We start from the raw sequence: 20554 nt of genomic DNA, 5'->3' as shown, positions 1-20554 counted from the left end.
AGAAAATAAACAAACAACAAAACAGAATGTAATAAGCTATCTATCAATATATTATGATTGGAACAACTCATGCTTTTCTTTTGTCGTTGTGTAGTCTACCAGTAGGTAAAGCATAGTATTAAATATTTATCTATTTACTTACTTAATTATTATTATTTTATCTTCCATTAATTCAGATTTGAAAACATGAAAACAATCAGACATACCAGTTCTTAAAATTTATACTTATATTCCGTTTGAGTACGAGCAGCGCCTTACGTCATCTACCACGTGGTCTCGTTTCACGTGGTCAGCCCGGAAGTGCGCTCCCTCGCCTGCTTCATATGTCAACATCTTTCTCAACACACTTGATACTGCAGCTGAAGCAGACTTAAAGTATATTTGTTGTGATATTATACATCTTTTTTTGTTGTAACCGCGGTTGTTCTTGTTGTGCTTGCAGCAGCGATGTCTCAGGAGGTGTGCTGTTTGAAAGCACAGCTCAAGGAGCAAGAGAGAGAGATTTCAGCTCTGAAGAATAAACTGGCTCAGCTGGAAAAGGTATGAAAGTTTTGCTAAATGTCAAGCTGACGTTTATTTATACACCAGTTGTCCACTTTTACAGCCTGTGCCTACATAAATTAGTTCCATAATAGTAATAGTATAATAGTATAGTATTCTCATTACATTTGACTAACTAAATGTTATGTAGGCTACTTATGGATAGCAACCCTTCCTTATTAGCGACTTTGGAACATAACATTAGCACATTTGACCCAGGTACTCCTATCTTTAAACTTGGACATTTGATAGAGAGCTAACTAGCACGCTAGTTACTTATCATGTTGAATTTTTGTTTCTTAGTGATGGTTATATACTGGACTGCGTTGTATTGACAGGTGTTTCTAATATTCCGCCCACCTCCCAACCTTATATATGTAAATAGGGAGGACAAAAAATAGAGGACCCGAATGAATATAATGTAATAAAGTACAACACTACCTGCACCTATGACCAGAGTAATAAATTTGTAATTGAAATCACACATTTCCAACCATGTAAACAAAACTGAAGATCAATTTAAGGCATAGCTGCTTGAATTAAATTGCAATAGATTGCATAGGTGCATCTATTAAAGTAGCAGTATATGGAGACATAACTGTAGCTCCTCATGTCATTCATCAGGAGGCACGCACACATCCATAAATTCCTTGTAGGTTCTGGGTAACAATAACCAGCTCAAAAAGACAAACTGCTGCACGCACTGCTATCTCATTCACAGTTATTTTATTCTAAATGCTATGAGATGTCACACATCATCTGTGAATTGGGTAATTGATGACAATATGCCCAATTCTTCTTCTCCTAGAAAAAACAGTACCAATGTTAATGTCACATCAGCATCATATTGAAAATACAGCATTAAAAGCAAAAAGGCATTTTAGTGGTAAACATACTTAGTAAACATACAGCTAAACATACTAGCCACTCAGATGTTCCTCAATCCATTCTTATGTAAAACTATTGCTAATCAGCTCCTTATGTCAGACTTATTAGCTGGAGACATACGTAAAGAGAGAAATAAACAAAGCTCCTTATATTATACAGACAGATTGTTGAGGGCTGTGATGCCACCTGGCCCAAAGCTCTTGTACAATCTTGTTTCCTTTGTTGTTGTGAAATAATTATTGTCCCGTGTTGTGATATCAGAGCCATACCTCAGCACTGGAGCTGCATGACGAAGTGAGACCACTAATCCCACTGAAAGCCAAACCAGCCCTCAGCAATGAGGACATCATGCGCTACAGCAGACAGCTCCTTCTGCCTGACCTTAGTGTACAAGGTATGGATGGTTACAGGCAGTGTTATTCTGATGTACAGTACAGTAAGCATCCTGTCAAATGAGATTCATGGCAAGACTGAACACAACAGAGTACATGTTGACTGTCCACAGGTCAGCTAAACTTATCCAAGACCTCAGTGCTGATTGTTGGCTGTGGAGGACTAGGCTGCCCCCTGGCACAGTACCTTGCAGCGGCAGGCATCGGTAGGTAATGTAGTTGATTAATGTACAGCATGACCTTTTGCCAAATTAGTTAAATCATTAACCCTTCTATAATTATCCTTGAAATAAATAAATATATAGGTGTAAATAATTGTTGAGACGCCAACTGTTTGTGTTTTCCTTAAGGCAGAATCTAAAATTAGCAATGTGGCTCACCTCCCAGGGGCTGGTAAACTGAATAAATGTACCTGCAGGGGAGAGGTTTGCATTTCTCAAAGAAAAATATCCCACTACCAGTTTTAGTACTTTTTAATGAATAAAATCAGGAATCACTCTTATCTTACTGTGGAGAAGTGTGTGTTTATTTTGAGACATGAAGTATATGGCATATGTTTTTCTTTTGCGGTCAAACTTATATTACTTTCTGCCTCAGGTGAAATTTCAACTACACTTTGGTTATATAACTAACTGAGGATAACTGGAAAAACTGAAGGAAAGGGGTGTAGGAGTTTGTGTTAATATTAACATGCTGTTTAGGGGAAGAGTCACTGACTGTGTTCAGAAGTAAGCAGATACAAAATTTGAGAAAAGTCAATGACCATTTGAGTTTAACGGTCATGGTTCGTCAATGTTATCAGGGTTTGTTATTTATTTATTCTAAAGCTTTTCTGTGTGTCTCCAGGGCGCCTGGGTTTGCTGGACTATGACGAAGTGGAGCTGAGTAACCTGCACAGACAGGTGCTACATGGGGAGGAGAACCAGGGCCAGGCCAAGGCTCTGTCTGCTGCTAATGCAGTTAGAAGGTACTGACTGGTACCTGTACACATTTCTTGAAAAATTACACTTGGTGTGGGACAATATACAATACATAGAGGTCAAAGTACCTTTATACCAATATCCTCTAGTAGAACAAGAGTGCTTGAGAACATTTGAGAAATGTATTCCTGCTCAAATGTGCCAAAACAGCTCAAGCAGACCAACATTAAAACATTATCATTATTATATATCATTAGTAAATTACATAATATTAGTAGATGTTCTGTAACTATGATAATTGGTGTATTTAACTGCTTTTTGTGACCCTTTGGTTGCTGTGTAATGTATGCTGGCGTGCTCCTGTCTCACCACAAGTTATATTTGGTTGTGTATTTCTCCCCAGTCTGCAAATATTGTGTAAACATGCTATTTTAGAGACGGCTGTTTCTGGTGCTTTTCTCCTTCACAGTGGGCCTACTGTGGTTAGCACACACATTGTATAGCCATGGCCACATGAGGGCATCATTTCACTGACTGAGCAAAAACATGTACACAGTGTTTTGATGCTGTGTCACACGTACAAAACCATCCTCTTCTTTTTCTTATTGTTCATTCTTCATTAATGAGTTTTGCTGAGTGCATAATGCAAGATTATTTATTTGTTTTGTCACCTGTTTGATAGTTGGGAGACAGACAGTAAGTATTAAGAGGGGGGAGAAGAGAGGGGGCTGACATGTGACTCAGATCCCATGTCAGATTCAAAGCTCACATGTTGTTTTGTGATTTGGTTTTAACTGAAACACTAGTACAGCCCTGGGTATGGGATTTTTAAGGTCAATTGTAATACTGATGTCCTATTCATATTATCGTATTAATTCTGCTAACTATGGAGGATTGAACCTGACCTCTTGGGAAACTAATTGCTATTTTTGAATGTCACTTATTGTGTGCAGGTTGAACTCCACTGTAGAGTGTATTCCCTACCACCTGCAGCTATCGTCAGAGAATGCCTTGCAACTCATCCAACAGTATCCTGCTGCAAAGTCCTCAACCTACATCTGTTACGCAGGCCTGCCGCTGGCTAATTCTTTGTCATGAATATTTCTTACATCTGCCGTCCACTAAGTCCTATTCAAGCTCATGATTTCTTATCAAGTAGAAACTTAACAAGCAATCTATTATATTGATAAACTCTATGATGACTCCTTGACTTTGCTGACCTCATATATGACATTGTGGCTGATTGTTCAGATAATGTCCCCACACGCTATCTGGTGAATGACGCCTGTGTCCTCAGTAGCAAGCCTCTGGTGTCAGCAAGTGCGCTGAGAATGGAGGGACAGGTGAGGTAGAAAGCCCTCTTTCTTGTCAGGCTCCTCAAGATTAGTAAAATAATTTATGTGCGTGTTTGTAGTTGACAGTATATAACTACCGTGGAGGCCCCTGCTACAGATGTCTGTACCCAGTACCCCCACCCCCAGAGACAGTGACCAACTGTTCTGACGGAGGGGTGTTAGGAGTGGGTGAGTCTTGTCCCCTTACTTGCCCAGAAGCCATTAACTTTGTACAGAGAACAGTGTGTGTAAATAATAGCTGCTGGTAACATTTTCCACTTTTCTTCAAGTTCCAGGGATAATGGGCTGCTTCCAAGCTTTGGAAGTCATCAAGATTGCCTCTGGACAAGGCTGTATCCTTTGCTTTTCCATTCTTAACTCCTACATTACATTCTTCACCTTGCTTGGCCATATTGTTGGTTGGCAGCAGAATTTTTTGCCGAGTCATTGCATGAATCACCAGTCAACTGCAGAAAGGGATTTCATTGTAGCAAGATTAGCGATGGTGTTTTCTGCCTGTCTGATAAAACAAGGCAAGAACAGAGATATCTTGTCTGGATTCTCTGGACTCTGCTGACTACTCCTTTGTCATTGTCTCATGGAGCTGTCGTGGTTGCAGTGTTCTCCTGCTAATATTGAGACTCACATCAGAGAATAGGCTTGCCCTGTCATGCCTTCTGACTCGCATTGTGATACTCATGCGAACACCTGGCTGTGATGCATCAGCCAGGGAAGTGTTGGGACTGTTTTCCTACCAAAACGCCTGAATGTTGCTATGGTGCCCATACACGTGTCTGACGTGATACATTTAACAAAGTAGCCTTATCCTTGACCAGGCGTCCCAGCTTCCTGCGGCCAGCAGCTGGTGATGTTTGACGCTCAAGATGCCAGATTTAGGTCCATCAAGTTGCGGCCCAAGCAGACTGGCTGTGCAGTCTGTGGAGAGAACCCCAGTGTAACCAAGCTTGTGGACTATGAGAGCTTTTGTGGGTCTGCTGCCACAGATAAGGTTGGTTGTAAGAGATGAAACAGATCGGGTACCTCATATTGTGGAGTTGGGCACATTTTCATAGGAATGTTGCTTTTTGAAGTAATAAGAAGTGTTTCTTACATCAACTGTATTTTGCCATTTAATATGACACGTAGAAAGTACATGTAATTATCCCCTAATCATAGGAAAATTCTCTTATTGCCCGATTTTTCCGTGTGTTTCAGTGCCGCAAACTCAACCTCCTCTCCAGAGATCAGAGGATCACAGTACAGGTAGGGAATATATTCTCCAGAACACTCGGCCATTGCGTGACTCCCTGTATTTAGCGCTGTTTATTGTATGATTACTCACAATTTTCTCAGTTTTCATGTGCATTCATAAACTGATTACATCTCTGTGCTGACCCAGCCCCAAATGGGAAATGACTTAATATGGGCCTGTAGATTTTCTATGGGAAAGAATAACATGTTCTATTTGGCACTGAGAGCAGTGGTAGTGGATTGCATCTGTTTATATTTCTGCAGAATTGGCGCTTTCAAACCCGCTGAGTCATTAAGCACAGAGATGGGGATCATGATTGATTGGGCTGTAATCGAGATTGTGCATGGGGCTCCAGTTAGAAACAGTTTTGTTTCCTGTGATTTAAGGAAAAGCAGTTAAAATGTTCATATTACTCCTCAAATACAAATCCAAGCAGTATTTCAACCTTTGCTGTGAGTAATTTCGGTTTCCCTGTTTAACTATGGTCATAAATCAATGTCTTTTTCCAAAAAATAAAGCCACACCTCTCTTTGATTATAAATCTGATAGTATAAGTGCATTAAGAGCTGTTTTAATATTATTCCAGGATTATCAATCCATAATGGACAAGGCAGAGCCCCATCTTTTGTTGGATGTGCGCCCTCTTGTGGAGGTGGATATATGCCACTTACCCTTCTCTCTCAGTATCCTTGTGAGTGATGGAGACACAAACTTGGTCTCACTTTGTCCTAATTCTGTACTTTCACTTCATTTTTCTGTGTGATTATCCTTCTTATATTTCTGCCAGACATCCCACTCTCAAGTTTAGAGGAGAGAAAGAGTGAACACATCCAGTTATTTCAGGAAAGAATCAGCCAATTGAAACAGCAGATGGCAGGTGACTGCCGGCCTCCAGGTAACATGTCAAAACACCATTTAGGCTCTGTGTATGTTGTTTGAAATGATCAGGCACGTAGAGCCACTTGTGCATATTCACAGTCCACTCTGTATATTGCATAGTGCCGGGCCGGAGGCCTATTTTGGACAGCTAGTAAAAGGTTGTAATGGGGTTGCTAGGTGACCTCTTTTCCAAAACAAGTGTGGTCAACCTGAGCAGCTGGCCTGCTTTAGAGAAATTAATATTCAAAACATTATTTTCGTGGTGTTCTGGATATTCACTGTGTTGAGCTTTCTTTATCAATGAGTTAAATTTAGGTTTTAGAGTTTTATCTTTGTGCTTTACAGTCTTGGCCACCTATTGTATATTCAGTTCTTGCATATTCAAGTCTTCATTATTTTAAACATGGATCTGTTTATAAATGTACCACTGAAACTCTTGTGTGCAGCTTTTTGTCTGTTGTGGTGTTTCTGTGTATTATTTTAAACATGAAAAAGAAGTTAAGGTTAAGTGTGTTCAAATTCAATCTGAGGCAAATTTAGCTTAAAATTGAGTCCATTGCTTTGACCAAACGTATCTGCCAGTGTTTTCTCTCTGTGGCTTCCTCCAGTGTATGTGATCTGTAAGCTGGGTAACGATTCTCAGAAGGCGGTGCAGGTTCTGGAGAAGATGAGCGGATCAGAAGTGGACAGTATTACAGTGAAAGACATCTGTGGAGGCCTAATGGCCTGGGCAAAGAGAATAGACCCCACATTTCCTCAGTATTAATCCATTAAAAGGCTTTTCTTTTAATAAATGCTGCATTCTGTTTGTCATTTTTGTTGATTTGTGTTAAATGTCATCACTGAATTACAAAACCTTACATTCCAAGTGTAACGATGGAGCAGTTCCTAAAATTTGTTGTGTAACCTTGCTGTGCATCAGTTCACCTAAACTATGAGCTGGCAGTTAGATGACTAGTAAGCATCCTTGCAAAATCAAGTCACTCTTCCTGTTTTTCTTGACAATCCTTATAAGTCCAGTTAATTGAATAGATACAGTAGCTTCCGTATATCAGATAAATTAAACATACACCATTTTATGTCATGGTTTACAGACTCCAGTTTTTAAACCTGAGTCTAAAAGGAGTTAAGCTGTTTATAGGATGAGACAACACAGTAGAGACTGAAAGCTGTGATCAGAAAACTCAAACTTATCCTTTCTTTGTTGTTAATTTGATGAAATAAATCAGTTTATTCCTCATCTTGATGGAGACTTATAGAATGAATCTCAGTCTTCAATGGCCCCTGAAGACTCCTGGACTCCACTTTGGAAACCGGCGTGTTACAAGCCGAACCGGGTCGTGTAGAATGAAGTTTTTTTTTCTTGGCATGGCCAAGTTGAAATAACGGAAAAGAAAGGCACATGCGCATTGGTTTGAGCTCCATCGGAGGCGCCATTGCTTCACACGGACTGTAGTTCAAGTTTTCCTCCCCACACATGGAAAGTCAGTTATGCGGAGATAATAAAAAGACTCCAAGCCCCAGCGACGGTCGCTGCTCTTTTTCTCGTCAAGCAGGGGGAGTAGTCACAGCTGGAAGGATAATAAGATGCGCATGAATTTACAATCTGGAATAAAAGATAAGAGAAAATAAATGGACGGCTCGAACAGTCTCGGTGCGCCTCTGTAAAAGTTAAGTTGGTATTTATTCTCTGTAGGCTACGACGCAGTGCTTTTGTGTGCGGACTTCCAGAAAGTGCAGAATAATAAACTTGAGGCTCCGCTTTCCTCAGTTGATGGAGTTAAAAAGTTTCTTCAGTCCACTCACAATGGAAAGGAAAGCGCCCTTCGCTGACTGTGAAGGTAAAGTATCATTTCACAATGATTTAATTCGACGTTTGGTTGTGAACGAGCTGTACGCGAACAGATAGTTCAAGTGCAACAGTGTCCTCTGAATGTGCAAATCTCGAGGCTTGTATAACTTGTTTTGCTGGCATTCTCGACTCGGCTTGTGTTCTGCCAGCGAGCCAATCGAAAGTGGGAGGGGTGCAGATGTTCAGAAGCCTTGGTTCCAGATGTTTGTGGAGTTTGAATTCTTGTAAACACAGAAATGATACGCTTTATCGACTTTTACGTGTCCTTTGGGCTTTAATTTGACTGTTTTGCGCATGAGCAGTTGTAGTCATAATTTTCTTACGTTCACCAAAAGTCAAAAAAGGTCGATAGTAACGTTAAAACTAAAACTCATATACAAAAGTTTCAGTTGTGGCTGCTTTAGCACGGCCCATTTACAAACAGGCAATGTGGAGTTAGCTTAAAGCTAACTTTGTGAAGTACCTCTGCACACAACCACAACAGTGCAAGGCAACAGCAAAACACAACACAGATGGTAGTTATAGAAATAACCTAGTCTCAATGAAATTTAAAGTTTTCAGAAACAATTCTAGAAAAGGAAAATATCGATCTTGCGTACTATATTTCGTCAGTGTGGTTGACTGATATTACCGGGTGACGAGTGCTTTCATTGTAAAGGTATATACAGTACATGTTTTTAAAGATATGTTGTTCCAAATCAGTTTAACCAAAACGTGTTCACAGTGTGATGAAAAGGAGTTGATTCATTCATACAGATGACAACAGAATAATATGCACCAGTGAATTACTTTCTCTAGGTGAATACTTTTTTCATTATAAAAATAGCTGTGTGTGTTTGTCTGTGTGTGTATGTTTGTGGTGACAGGTTTCCTGTGGTCAGAGTGGATTACTGACTTCAGTAAGGAGAAGGAACACCACTCCAGGATATGAAGTTTGTGGCAGTGACTTTACTGCAGAAGCCTGTGGATTGTTCAGAGACTTTCTCCATAACCTGCCCACTTAATTAATGAGTGTGTGGTGTGTGAGATCAGGTGGGCGGACAGGTTATTACCCTCTCAATTTCTGAAAAACAATGTCACTTTGATAAACATACAGTGCTGAGTCACTACGACTGATGAGGACCAAAGGTTCCCCCTACCAAGAGTTTATCCCCACAGATCCAGCTGTGCTTTTTTGTATCACTCCTCTCTGAGTTCTCCACTATTCAGCATTTCACGTCGCCATTGGAAGAAACCCAATGTCTGCCTCCTCTCCCCCATCCTTACCTCGAGCCTACCTCCACTCTCTCCATCCGCACCACCCGTCCTCGTCGCCGAGCCCGCCTGGACCGCTCTACACGCGGCTGTCCAACGGCAGTCACAGCGCCCCCAGCCCCACCAACTCCCGCAGCTCTTTCCATGGGGTGTCCTTCCTGCTGCAGATCGGACTGACCAGAGAGACGGTGAACCTGGAGGCCAATGACCTGTCGTTGTCCTCTGTAAAGGACCTGGTGTGCTCCATTGTGGACCAGAAGGTAAGGACTTCTCTCATGCAGGATCCCTGTCAGGGACACAGGACATGCCTCATCAAACTTTCTTTCCCTATTATCCTCCGAAGTGAAAGGTTTTCCGCAAACGCACACAAACCCACTACAATTAGCTTGTTTTCAAATTTCAGCAGTAATCCTGAAGGCAGTAGACGACTGAAATGATGATGCACCCGTGTGTTTTGCCATCTTCTACCATATTCATCTGTTTAGGTTTTGTTTCCAACACAGACATCTGGGCCTCTTGCCCCAAAATGAGTCAAACACCACAGAGGCAAGTACACAACAGCACTGATGCTCCTTCTGTTACAGGACACAGTCTAGTAGCACCAGTTATTTACATTGTGGTGTAATGTTGCCGGACTTACATGATGCAAGTGCATGCATACACGCTCACATCCCCACACACACGCACACTGCTCAGTGGTTTTGCTCTGCCTGTGTGATGTAGGGAACTACTTTATTTTCCATGACATTGGTAATGTGTTGTAATTACACTGTAGTGTAGCCTCAGCATAAGAAGTGGCTTTAAACACAAGTACAGGCCCCACCATTTCACATCATTTGCCATCTCATATTTGGTTGTTTAAGAATATCCTAAGTGCCAATCAAGCTTTACTTTGCCTGTTCTAGTTCTTTTGTGCTGAGAGTGGTCGGGAGGTCCTGATCATGGTGTCTGTCTGCCAGTGTGTGTGTGTGTTTTTGTGTCCGTTTTTATGACGTGAAGCGAAAATAAGGCTAAAACATTTTAATTTTTGTTTTCTTATCTGAAGCAGTCCCATGTAATAATAAGCATTGTAAAGCTACAGCACCACAGATTTAACGCCTTTTATGCAAAGTGGTTTCCTCTGTCAGTAAAATACATTCATTGCACTACTACTAATACCAAATGAGATCAAAACAGTGTTTCACATAAACTGGAGCATGAAACTAGCAGTAAATTTGTACAGTAATACAATTAATATTGCAAATTGAAATTGAAAGTTAATAACATCCATGAATATTTGTACTAAATATACAATATTTCTAAACATATGAAGGTGCTCTAAACCTCTTACCCAGTTATTTTCTCTTCTTTGAGCCCGTGGATGTGAACTGCACTTTATACTTGTGTGGGATTAATGGCGTGTAAAGCCTGTTGGAATAATGAAATGGCTCCTATGTGCATCCACACGTTGCTGTTTTTTTTTTAACCTCTTGTGAATAATGATGATTGCTCCATTTCTGTCTATAATTATCAGTGACTGGATAAAAAGAGGGTGATTAAACAAAGCCCTTTCATCAGCCACTAAGATCTGAATATGTAGGTAGGTCAGAGCTGTATTTGTGTTTGTTGAGGTGGTGATAATGGAAATAAGGAAAAAAAAAATGAATGAAGGGCTTGTGCTGAGCAGCAAGTGGAAGATAGTGAAGGATCTATCTGTATGGCGTCCGTGTCCTTTGGTTCTATGTTGTCCAAGTTGACATTCCAGAGGAGCAGGGTAATGTTGTTGTTCTTTACGAGGTCTGCTGATTCTCACTAGCTAGTTATGAACAGTTCTGGTCCGCAGAGCAGAAAATCTCATCACTGTGCATATTTACATGGATCCTGTAACATTGGCATGGTCGCAAGAATCTGTAACAGGAAAAGAGTGGGAAATACGATGCTTTGAAGACGACCCTGGAAGAAAATCAGTGCAGTGCATTCATAGTGAGTGGGTGCTGATAATCTGCCAAGAAGTGATTAAGATCATCTATTGGTTTTGTGCAATTTTACCACTGTGTATCAATTCATATCACATGCACTCATCTAAAGATACCATGGAGTCTCATAAGATATGACAGGAAACTATCTATCTAATTTATGGCCAGCAGTCATGGGAACTTTTAAAAGGCTATAGAATAAACATCTGAACATACTGTAGATCCTTTTCATCATAATATACTGCTCATTAGTACCACAGAACATATCCAGCCCGTTCATCCACATTATTGTGCATTTCTTCTATTAAACACTGCCAAATGCAGTGCACTGCCTCAACTATTTCATGAAATCCAGCCATATGGCTTTGATATCAATGGAAAATATGACTGTAAGCCTTCTGCACTCTCCAGTCCATCCCTGCTCTTGTTCTAAAATATGCATGACAATGGTGAGCCTTTTACAAAGTCCACTCATGGCGTCCAACTTTTCCAGCTGAGGATCTCTGACCCTCGCTTAGCTGTTGACATTCGTCCCAGGATGTCTCCAGTCAGCAGAACCTCAGGTGTCTGTCAGCAGAGGCGAGACAGGAAAAGGCTTTAGACTTCATGTGGTAATATCTGCATGGAGATGGAGTTTGGATGGAAGTCTATTCCCCCCTCCATGCTGCTGTTTCCTCCGCTCAGAATTGGCCTGCTTCACTAAAGTGACTCACCATTCAGCCATGCAACAAACATGGATGCTTATCCCCACTTAAATCTGTCCACTCCGTGTCAGGTTTTCTGCTGTGTCAGCTGTTGTGAGTGGGATTTAGTTGTATGTAAACAATGATATTAACCATGCTGGTATCTTGTTAGCCTTCAACAGTTACAGTGGCAGAGCAAGTTGTCCATCTTCCTGGTGATTATCTGGGTTTGGGTCACCGTGCCAGCAGGGCAAGAACGGCAGCCCAGATGCACTTTTCCAAGTAGTTCTCTTCATGGGACCCCAAGGTGCTTTCAGGCCTGCCAGAAGATGTAGTTTGTCACAGACAAGTTACATCAAGATAATTTTGCCTTGTGTCGCTGTATGTTCAATCATTCATTCATTGATACAGTGTGATTGTGATCTGGAGGTCTGCAGTGTAATGGCTTTTCTGGAAGTGTGTTACTGAAAAGGAGAAAAGAGCTGGGAGTCTTTCTTCAGCTTCTTTAATGTTTACTCTCAACAAACTCCACTGGCATCAGAAAGTTGAGAGAAAGCACGCACTGATCAATCACAGTTCTTGCAGTCCCCATGTAGCTTCTACCTTGCTCACATAGCCCCAATGTGTAGTTTGGAGGAGGTGAATGTTAGCTATGGTGCAGACTGTGGCTTACGCACATAGCTGCTGTAGGTACGGTATAGCCCTTTGCCACAGGACCATATATTCAGCTGAAGATTCATACTTTTCATATCAGATAATACAAAAACCCCATTTTGACTTTCTGTATCTGCAATCTCATTCCTTTAGTATCTTCTCAAAGCTTGTGACCATATATAGCTTAAGGACAGAAAGTTGGTTTTCTGGGGAAGTGAGTGCTTTAATTTGCTGCACTGCTGCCGGTGTTAGTACGATTTTTCTTTTTTGATGTTTTATTTTGGAACCTGTTCCTTCACTAGCTTACTGAACCATAAGATGTGTGAAATGTTTCTGTGTACTAGACAGCAACATCTGAAAAACTAGCTCATGTCCAATTTTCAGTGAGCCTCTGTACTGAAGATGCTTGTTACTCTCAGAGAAATCACAGTAAACACTGTGGATTCAAGCCTATGTGCTATAGCAGATGCACCCTGAATGCAGTTGGACAGCTGTATAATTTCCAAATGTTTGCATGTACTCTCTTCTACTGTGTATATTGTGTCATACTTCAAGGTTGACATTTCATATCTTTCCTGAACCCTTTAGTTTTGAATCAGTCTCATTGTTTGACAGGGAGTCATGCAGCCTGTTATAATAGCTGTGTATTGTATAGATTTTGTACGGCTCATTCTTCTTCCTGCTAAAGGCTCAACCACATGACTTGGCCAGAGTCTGCAGAATAGATTTACATTCTCTCTGTTCCTTCTACTGATCTAAAGTCGGTTTTGATAGTAGTGGTCTGGACCACATTCAACAACTTTTGTGGTTAAGGTCAGCCTCAGTCCGGCGTAACCTGATCCTGATAGGCTCGCTCTCTAAGAGCAGCTATTGCAGTTACTGCTCCTGAAATCTATTGAATAATTTAAAATGTGACTGTTTTAGTGTCACCACTTGGCACAAGGGTATCAACTCTTGGCAGGGCTCCTTGAGTACTGTGAGAAAGGACGAAAGGAGCCAGAGGGTGGCGGAGACCCTCCCAGTCGGGTACCATCCAGCCCAGATCTAACCCCATGATGGCCTGTTGACGGCTCCCCAGTGGCTACATGCAACTCCGAGTCAGGACAGCCTTGTTTCACTGGTCGGGTTTCGACTTCTGTGTCTGGTTTTTGGGGGTTGATGAATGGTGCGAGATAAACATCCATAGCTTCCACTTGTTGAACACTTCCTGTTTGGTGTCGCCCAAGTCCTCTCGTGCAGCCAGCAAGGGATCAGTGGCGGGACAAAAGTTCACGACTCCCTGAGAATGACTCCCAGTTAGCCACTTGGTCAGCCTGGACAGCCAGCCAGCTACAGAACATTCCTCTTCACCCAGGCATTTTTGGAGGATGATGTGATGTTGCTTGGGATGGGTGGGATTAGACTGCTAGGAAACTGAAAATATTTGAAGCTAAACACTTGCTTTGGTAGTGCTAAACATTTGACAGATTCGATGGATGTCGTAATGCCAATTGGGGTGATCAACATAGTTTAATTTTCACTCTTTATGAGTCTATATTTAATATCTTACAAAGTCGCAATTTCATTTTCAGTGGACCTGCTTTCTGGTGAATGCTGGCAGCGAACATGTTTGATATAAACAGTGAATTTACAGTGCAGCTTGGCGATAGTTAAAAGATTCTCTCACCGTCAAAGGGGATGATAAAGCTTAGCAGGAGGAAGGAAATTTGAAGTTCTTCTGGCATAGGTAATGGAAAAAATCATTAAACCTTTGCCTCAAATGTTAGTTTTATGAATACTTTAATTTTAGTGCTTGTCCTTAGGATGTTGCTGCATTTTCACTACAGCTGGAAATGCTGTGAAAGGCAGCTGCCTCAGCCACAGGTTTCCCTACTGGTTTTGTCAGCACTGTAACTCCCAGTTCTGGTTGAGGGCTGTACATCTGCCTCTGTAATTAGCGAGACAAAGGCCGTTTTGAGTCAGAACCAGGCTACATTGAGAAACATACAGTAAAATGGCAGAGTATTACAAAACAGAAGGATTTGGATTGTTCTAAACCTTTGTGTAATATCGATTGCATGATGCAAGGTAACACTTGGCAGAGAAAATGAGATCAGCTCAGCATTCCTCTTCAAGATTAATTAGACTGAGTTGCAACAGAGTTGAAGACTTTCTTTGGTTTGCATTTGTGTGCTTTCATCATAGTGTTTTATCTGCCTTTAGGCTTTTTTAGCAAAGGTTATTGTGTCCAATTTTAATCAGAAAATGTTGCTTTGGTGATTATGCTTTAGAATATAGAAACAATAAATGACTGTAATCTCACTAGCACTCTTACCTAAGATATTAATACGGTGTTAAAGTTTGTGATAATAAACCTGGTCTGGGAAAATTAATCTAAAGAAAATAGTAAGAGAAAATGGAATACACGAAAATGAGAAGCGAAAATAGCAAGAACGAAGGGTGCAGATGGAAAATGGAGGGACTGCAGTTCACATCAACCAAAACTAACTGAAACACACGGGAAATAAATCACCACCATCTCCCTCCCTCCCTCCCTTGGAGAGTTTAAGTCCACATCTGCATGTTCCTATGGAGCTGGCAGCCATATTTCACCCCAGAGGACGTCCCAACAGCATAGGGCTTTATGTGTGATATACATGGAGCCAGACGTTTCCTGGAGAGCACATTCAGCTCCTTCTCAAGAAAAAACAGGTCACCCTCGAATCAAAATACTCACTGTTGGTATTGGTTCTGAATACACACTGTTATGGCCTTAGCCTTTTTCCAACTTAGATGGTTTTCAGTGTTCATACTGGTGTATTCCAAAGCTATGGAGTTGACTAAATTGATATCACAATTGGGAATGCTGAAAAAAACCAAAAGTATTCCATGTAAAACTCAAAAGCCTACTTGCACTAGGAATCTATCAATTTCCCCAGTCTTGGAGTAATTTGTGGAAAATGGAGAGATAGAGAGAGAGAGAGAGAGAGAGAGAGAAGAAAAAGGAAAAAAAATCTCTGAAGTTAAGTGAGCTAAGTAATTTCTACCATCTGCAGTGCACATTTCTGCCGCCTTACTCTCCTTTAAATGTAAAGTGGCAAGGCAGAACGCAGGGCCTGGCCACAAGAGTCAGAGAATGACAGAATGGAGAAGAGCGGTCCTCTCCAGGGAAAAGGGGCAGGGGATGCTGGGACAGCCCTGCTGGCAGGCTTCGCATGGGGCACAGAGGGGGTTGTGGCCACCATACAGCTGATGTCTGATGCCAAAACCATCAGAAGAAGGCTGCTCCTGCCACCAACTGTGGCTTTGCTTTGGATTTTCTGCACTTCGAGGTTGCGCCCAAATGCCCTTCACCATACTTGACTTTAGCCAGTGACGGGTGATAATCTCACATCACTCCAATCTCTGCTAATGCCAGCTGAATGGGCTTTGGTTGTGATTATATTGAAGTGGTAGGCAGCAGTCATTTAGAACCATTTAATACTCAGGAATCCCGGTGACTTTGTCCTTGTGAAGCCAACCACAAGTAGTGATTTAGGAACACTTCCTGAGAGACCCTGCTAGTTTCCATTCATAAATTTGTAACCATAGCATAACATGGTTTGCTGAAAGAGGATATTTCATTTCCCTCATTAATTTATCCATTAGCAGCGTAAATTTCTTCTCTTCTTAGATTGCAGTTCCACCTTGACTGCATTTGCTGACAAACTCAGCACACTCAGAGGACTTCAACCATGACAAATGCTGAACGAAGGGGGGCTTAATGACAAGAACACGGCCCTCGTCAGGATATTAACCCTTGCTTATTTGGCATAGTTAATGACTAATGTTGCTTTCCTGAACTGAAAAACCCTTCAATTCAAAAGACTAGTACAAACAGATGTTATAATCATGACCATAGCATCTGCTAAAATGCCAAAAATGTTTCCACTGTCCTGCAGTGAAGAGCACACAGTCTCTGTTGTAGCTACACAGACATATCAGTGCAGTATTATTGATCCCTGCAGTACGAGCAGGTTGCAGAATGTCTTATTCTGTGTTGTTTTCTCAGCACTGTTTGCCTTTCCTGTCTTTCAGCTTCGAGGGTGATCTGTCAAACTGATAGGAAGGTGGCAGGGGAAGTGCAATTACATGTTGATACAACAAGTTGTAGCTAGAACAAGAAACCTACTGTGTTATGAAGGGAAAAGGTCTTCAGAAATGCCACCCATATAATAAGCAACATTTGACCTCAGTGAAAAACACCACAGGCCAAATGGAAAGAAAAGTAGTTGTGTTACAATTCTACTTTTGTTTGATTGGTTTGTCTGGTCATTTCTAAACCCAGAGTAAACAGGCAGCCACTCATCATGACTCCTTTTGTCACTGTGTCTCTTTCTCCAGCCGTGCTCGCTGTTCGGTTAGTTCCCCTCAGAGCCGCTCCCTGTTTCCATATTCTCTCTCTGCTCCTTCTCTCCAATCTGCTGTGGTCGGCGGAGCAGCACAGCCTGTGCAGTCTGTGTGCCTGCGCTCAAATGGCTTTTCCCTGCACTGCACTTGCCATTATTCTTGTCTGTGTGTTTAAGCGTTCTGAGAAATTGCCTCTTGGTGTCTCTGTTTTGAAGAAGGTGACAGCTTGGGGTGTTGGAATTTGGCTGGACTGGAGTGTTTAGTTTAGTTTAGTTTAGTTTTAATACACAGGTACAATTGTATTTCTGTGAAGCTGCTAATTAAACAAAAGAAGCTCTGTAAAAGTAAGTTCTCATTATTAATCATAAAGAAAGAGAAAACCTCAAGCAGCTAGTCCCTGCCCACTTTGTTAAACAGACCCCAGAGCAATTATTAATGTTTCAGTTGAGCAACAGCAGCATGTTCCTACATCCTGCCATTACCGTGCACCTTCTGACCTCCTGCTCTACCAGAACAGGAGAAAGTGCTGTCGCCATCAATCTCACATAAATACCCCCAGGTTCACCTGTTTATTTGCCCCGTGTGGAGGTGAATCTGTTGGCTGTCCCCGGCTACTCCAGGCCTGAGAGGGGAGATGAAGTGTGTACTGCAGTATATCTCTGAGGTGAAGGCGCTGGCGGAGGATCGCAGCGGGGCTATAACTCATCAGCAGTGTGCGGGGGCCTGGCCAAGCATGTTTTAGATCACACTGCTCTCTTCCTGAGAAGCTTTGGATCCTGTGACTCAGCCTTCCTCTTCTCTTGCCTGGCCTCTGGACACTGTTAATGCATGCAACACTCATGCGCGCGCGTGCACACACGCACACACACACACACACATACACATACACATACACACACACACACACACACACACACACACACACACACACTCACACATACACATACACACACACACACACTCATACACTCATACATAAGTACATGCATGCAAGTAAACACCCACATATGTACAGGGCATTGTCATTGAAGAGAGATGAGTCATTTTCTGTCATGCATATAAAAAACTGGTGTTATATAGGCCAAAAGCCACCTGGCTCTCATTGGGGATACAGTGGCTAGTAACCAAACAGTGACCTCACCACCATTATCTCCACTCCACTTCAGTGCGCCTGTACTTCAGGCCAAATTACCACAGAAGAGTATTGTTTCTCTGGATCCAAATAATCAAAAGCCTGGTGAAATAATTGAGGGATTTTCTTTGGAAAGCTTCACAGCGACGTTTTGTAAAACCAGAGAGAAATGTGGCTGGAAACCATCAGCTATTGTGGTTGATGTAAATTGGGTAAGCGGTATAGCTTTGTTAGAGTCTCCTGATGATTGAAAGAGGTCTAGGATGACAGGTGTAGAGTCTCCCTGCTATATGCTGTGGTCTGGACAAGGCCCTGGACCTGAGTTCAGCGGTTAGAGTTGTGATTCCACCTTGTCTGCACCAGAAATGGAGATACACACACGTTCACGCAGGCTGCAATCACACACATGCACAGCTCTCAGTGTGCAGTAAGAAGTGAATTAATTGCATATGAGCACTTGGCACTTTTTCAACCCGTGTGTTTCTCATCTTACCAGTCAGCTATGTCCCTGCCAGGCCTCAGTGTTCACACTTTTCTGAAACACAAAAGATACAGGCGCGGGGTGAGTAGTAGTAGGTCAAACAATACGTTGCTTTGTTATTATGTTGACCCTTGTTAATACAAAAGCAGCATATGCCGGGGAGAGTTGAGAGCTGAGTGGCAGTGAAGATTTCCAGCTTGTGCGGTGTGTGTGTGTGTGTGTGTGTGTGTGTGTGTGTGTGTGTGTTAATAGTCCTGGAAGTGCATTACTACACTGTCATGCACGTTGAAATTGACTGCAGCGCCAGATATATTTCAAGTTAAGCTTTATTTCATACTTGGCTGAGAAGCATCAGCAGCATCATTCACACTGGATTTATAGCTCTGAAGAAAATAGTGTTGTGTTCCAACGATGATACAGCCTCACACAGTAAAACCTATGAATGAGCTATGAGCCATGTTCTGCCACATGGAAGGAAACGAGTTAGTCAGCCCATAGAGTGAGAAAGTCACAGCTTCTCTTGCTGCTCTCCCACCACATGAGTTTCCTTTCCGCTGCACGAGGCTGCTTCAGTTGGTTACCCTTTGTGGAGTCTTCCTTGTGCAGTGGAAAAGAAGCTGACTTGACTTCAGGAGCAGCACATAGTGTATTATGAACATGTTGTGGAGAGTGGTGGGCTAAGTTTGCTTGATCCTGCATGTGTACAAAGACGCTTGCTTGAATATAAACCCTATGAGGGGAGTGCTTTATCAGTCAGCTACACGAATCCCCCCCCCACCCCGCTCTTTCTGCTTCCAGCTGTAGTGTGTTTGTCTTGGCCTGTGCCTGCAAACGGAGGAGCGAATCGTTTTATGTAATGTACCATTGAAATCAAGCATCCTCCTCTGCCTTTATTTCCATGCACTGGCTGCAGAGCAGAAGGGACGCATGGTCTGTGGAGTTACTTGACTCATCATGGGCTGTCGTCAGTAGATGTCCAGTGTATTGTAACAGCCTACGAAATGATCTGAAATGTCTGGTTAAATGAATAGAACAGTGGTTCCTGGTAGATGATGTGGCAGCTCTCGGATATGAAGGGATTTTATAAACTGTTGACCTGTTGACACTGAGTAAAGCTTTCTACAAGTTTTCCATGGATGAGCTTGTTAAAATTACAGCTAGACCCATAAATGTTGCAGCTGTGTATTGCTGTATGCAGCATATTCGTAGTTCATAAAGGCCATTTACCGTATGTACATCAGTACGTGATGCACATGATGTATTATTCTCAGACTTTTAAAATCTCAGTCATCAATATTTGTATTGGTTTGGCTCTAACTAAAATGTACACGGCCTAGGAGAAATATTAAAGGAATAGTTTAACACTTTCACTTTGCAGCCAGGAAGTGTGTTGCATGTTTCTCTTGCTTGTTTTAATTAGTTAATTAATTTTCTGTACAATTATTGTTGATAACGATAACGATGTTATCATGATAATATCGTAAAGATTTGAAAAAAAAAATAATCATAATATTAATAATGCTATCAATCAAATTCAACATTATTTATTGTGTGTTTTGCCTCTTTTTTGGCAAATGAATTAGACTCGAGTGTAGGGAGGTGAAGAGAGTCTATAACACAATTAACACAATAATAGCATTTCTTATTAGCATTTCTTTTTTAAATATTGTCAATATCAGTATATCACGACACTCCTAATTTTAATTTAAACAGCACAGTTATTTCATCCTTCAGACGTGGAATTGAAGCTTAATTTAATTTCTTTTTAGCAATGACTTGTCATTTCTATATAAACTGCTTGCTCTTAATATGAGACATCATACAAACCAACATTACTGATACATCATCTAAAGGTTACAACAAGATAAGTAACATTTGTTTGTGTGCATTTGTTCTAGTGTACAGAATTTTCAGTGTTGTAGTTATGGTAGTACCTCAAATCTCTATGTAAGATTTTCTGCTCACTGCTG

The 20554-nt window shown here is 41.6% G+C and overlaps 2 protein-coding genes across 4 annotated transcripts in view; both read left to right on the top strand.

Moving 5' to 3' along the window:
• Window positions 1–293: 293 nt before the first annotated feature.
• On the top strand, window positions 294–6999 carry mocs3 (molybdenum cofactor synthesis 3). Of its 2 annotated transcripts, none has more exons than XR_015437480.1 (13): window positions 294–540; window positions 1690–1822; window positions 1934–2026; window positions 2667–2787; window positions 3694–3768; window positions 3966–4083; window positions 4155–4263; window positions 4365–4427; window positions 4920–5083; window positions 5290–5337; window positions 5913–6017; window positions 6114–6221; window positions 6814–6999. XR_015437480.1 is itself a non-coding variant. In XM_023409681.2 (13 exons), the coding sequence occupies exons 1-13, from the start codon at window positions 448–450 to the stop codon at window positions 6969–6971; spliced, it is 1380 nt and encodes a 459-aa protein (XP_023265449.1). In that variant the 5' UTR covers window positions 295–447; the 3' UTR covers window positions 6972–6999. The 2 variants fall into 2 exon arrangements, 1 of the variants encoding a protein (XP_023265449.1); XM_023409681.2 differs by having other exon boundaries at window positions 295–540; window positions 5913–6009.
• Window positions 7000–7173: 174 nt separating this feature from the next.
• Window positions 7174–20554, top strand: part of prkd3 (protein kinase D3) — a 37643-nt gene continuing 24262 nt past the window's right edge. Inside the window, exons 1-2 of one of the 2 annotated variants that reach the window (XM_087174975.1) lie at window positions 7174–8046; window positions 8924–9571. In XM_087174975.1, coding sequence (XP_087031101.1) covers window positions 9296–9571 — 276 coding nt within the window. In that variant the 5' untranslated portion in view covers window positions 7174–8046; window positions 8924–9295. The remainder of the gene's footprint in view (window positions 8047–8923; window positions 9572–20554) is intronic. The other variant, XM_023409694.2, reaches the window with a different exon arrangement.

This window comes from Seriola lalandi, unplaced genomic scaffold, assembly GCF_002814215.2.
Source record: "Seriola lalandi dorsalis isolate HSWRI2012SDOR001 ecotype SW California unplaced genomic scaffold, Sedor1 jcf7180002054403, whole genome shotgun sequence".
NCBI lineage: Eukaryota > Metazoa > Chordata > Actinopteri > Carangiformes > Carangidae > Seriola > Seriola lalandi.
This window is presented reverse-complemented; position numbering and strand designations above follow the sequence as displayed.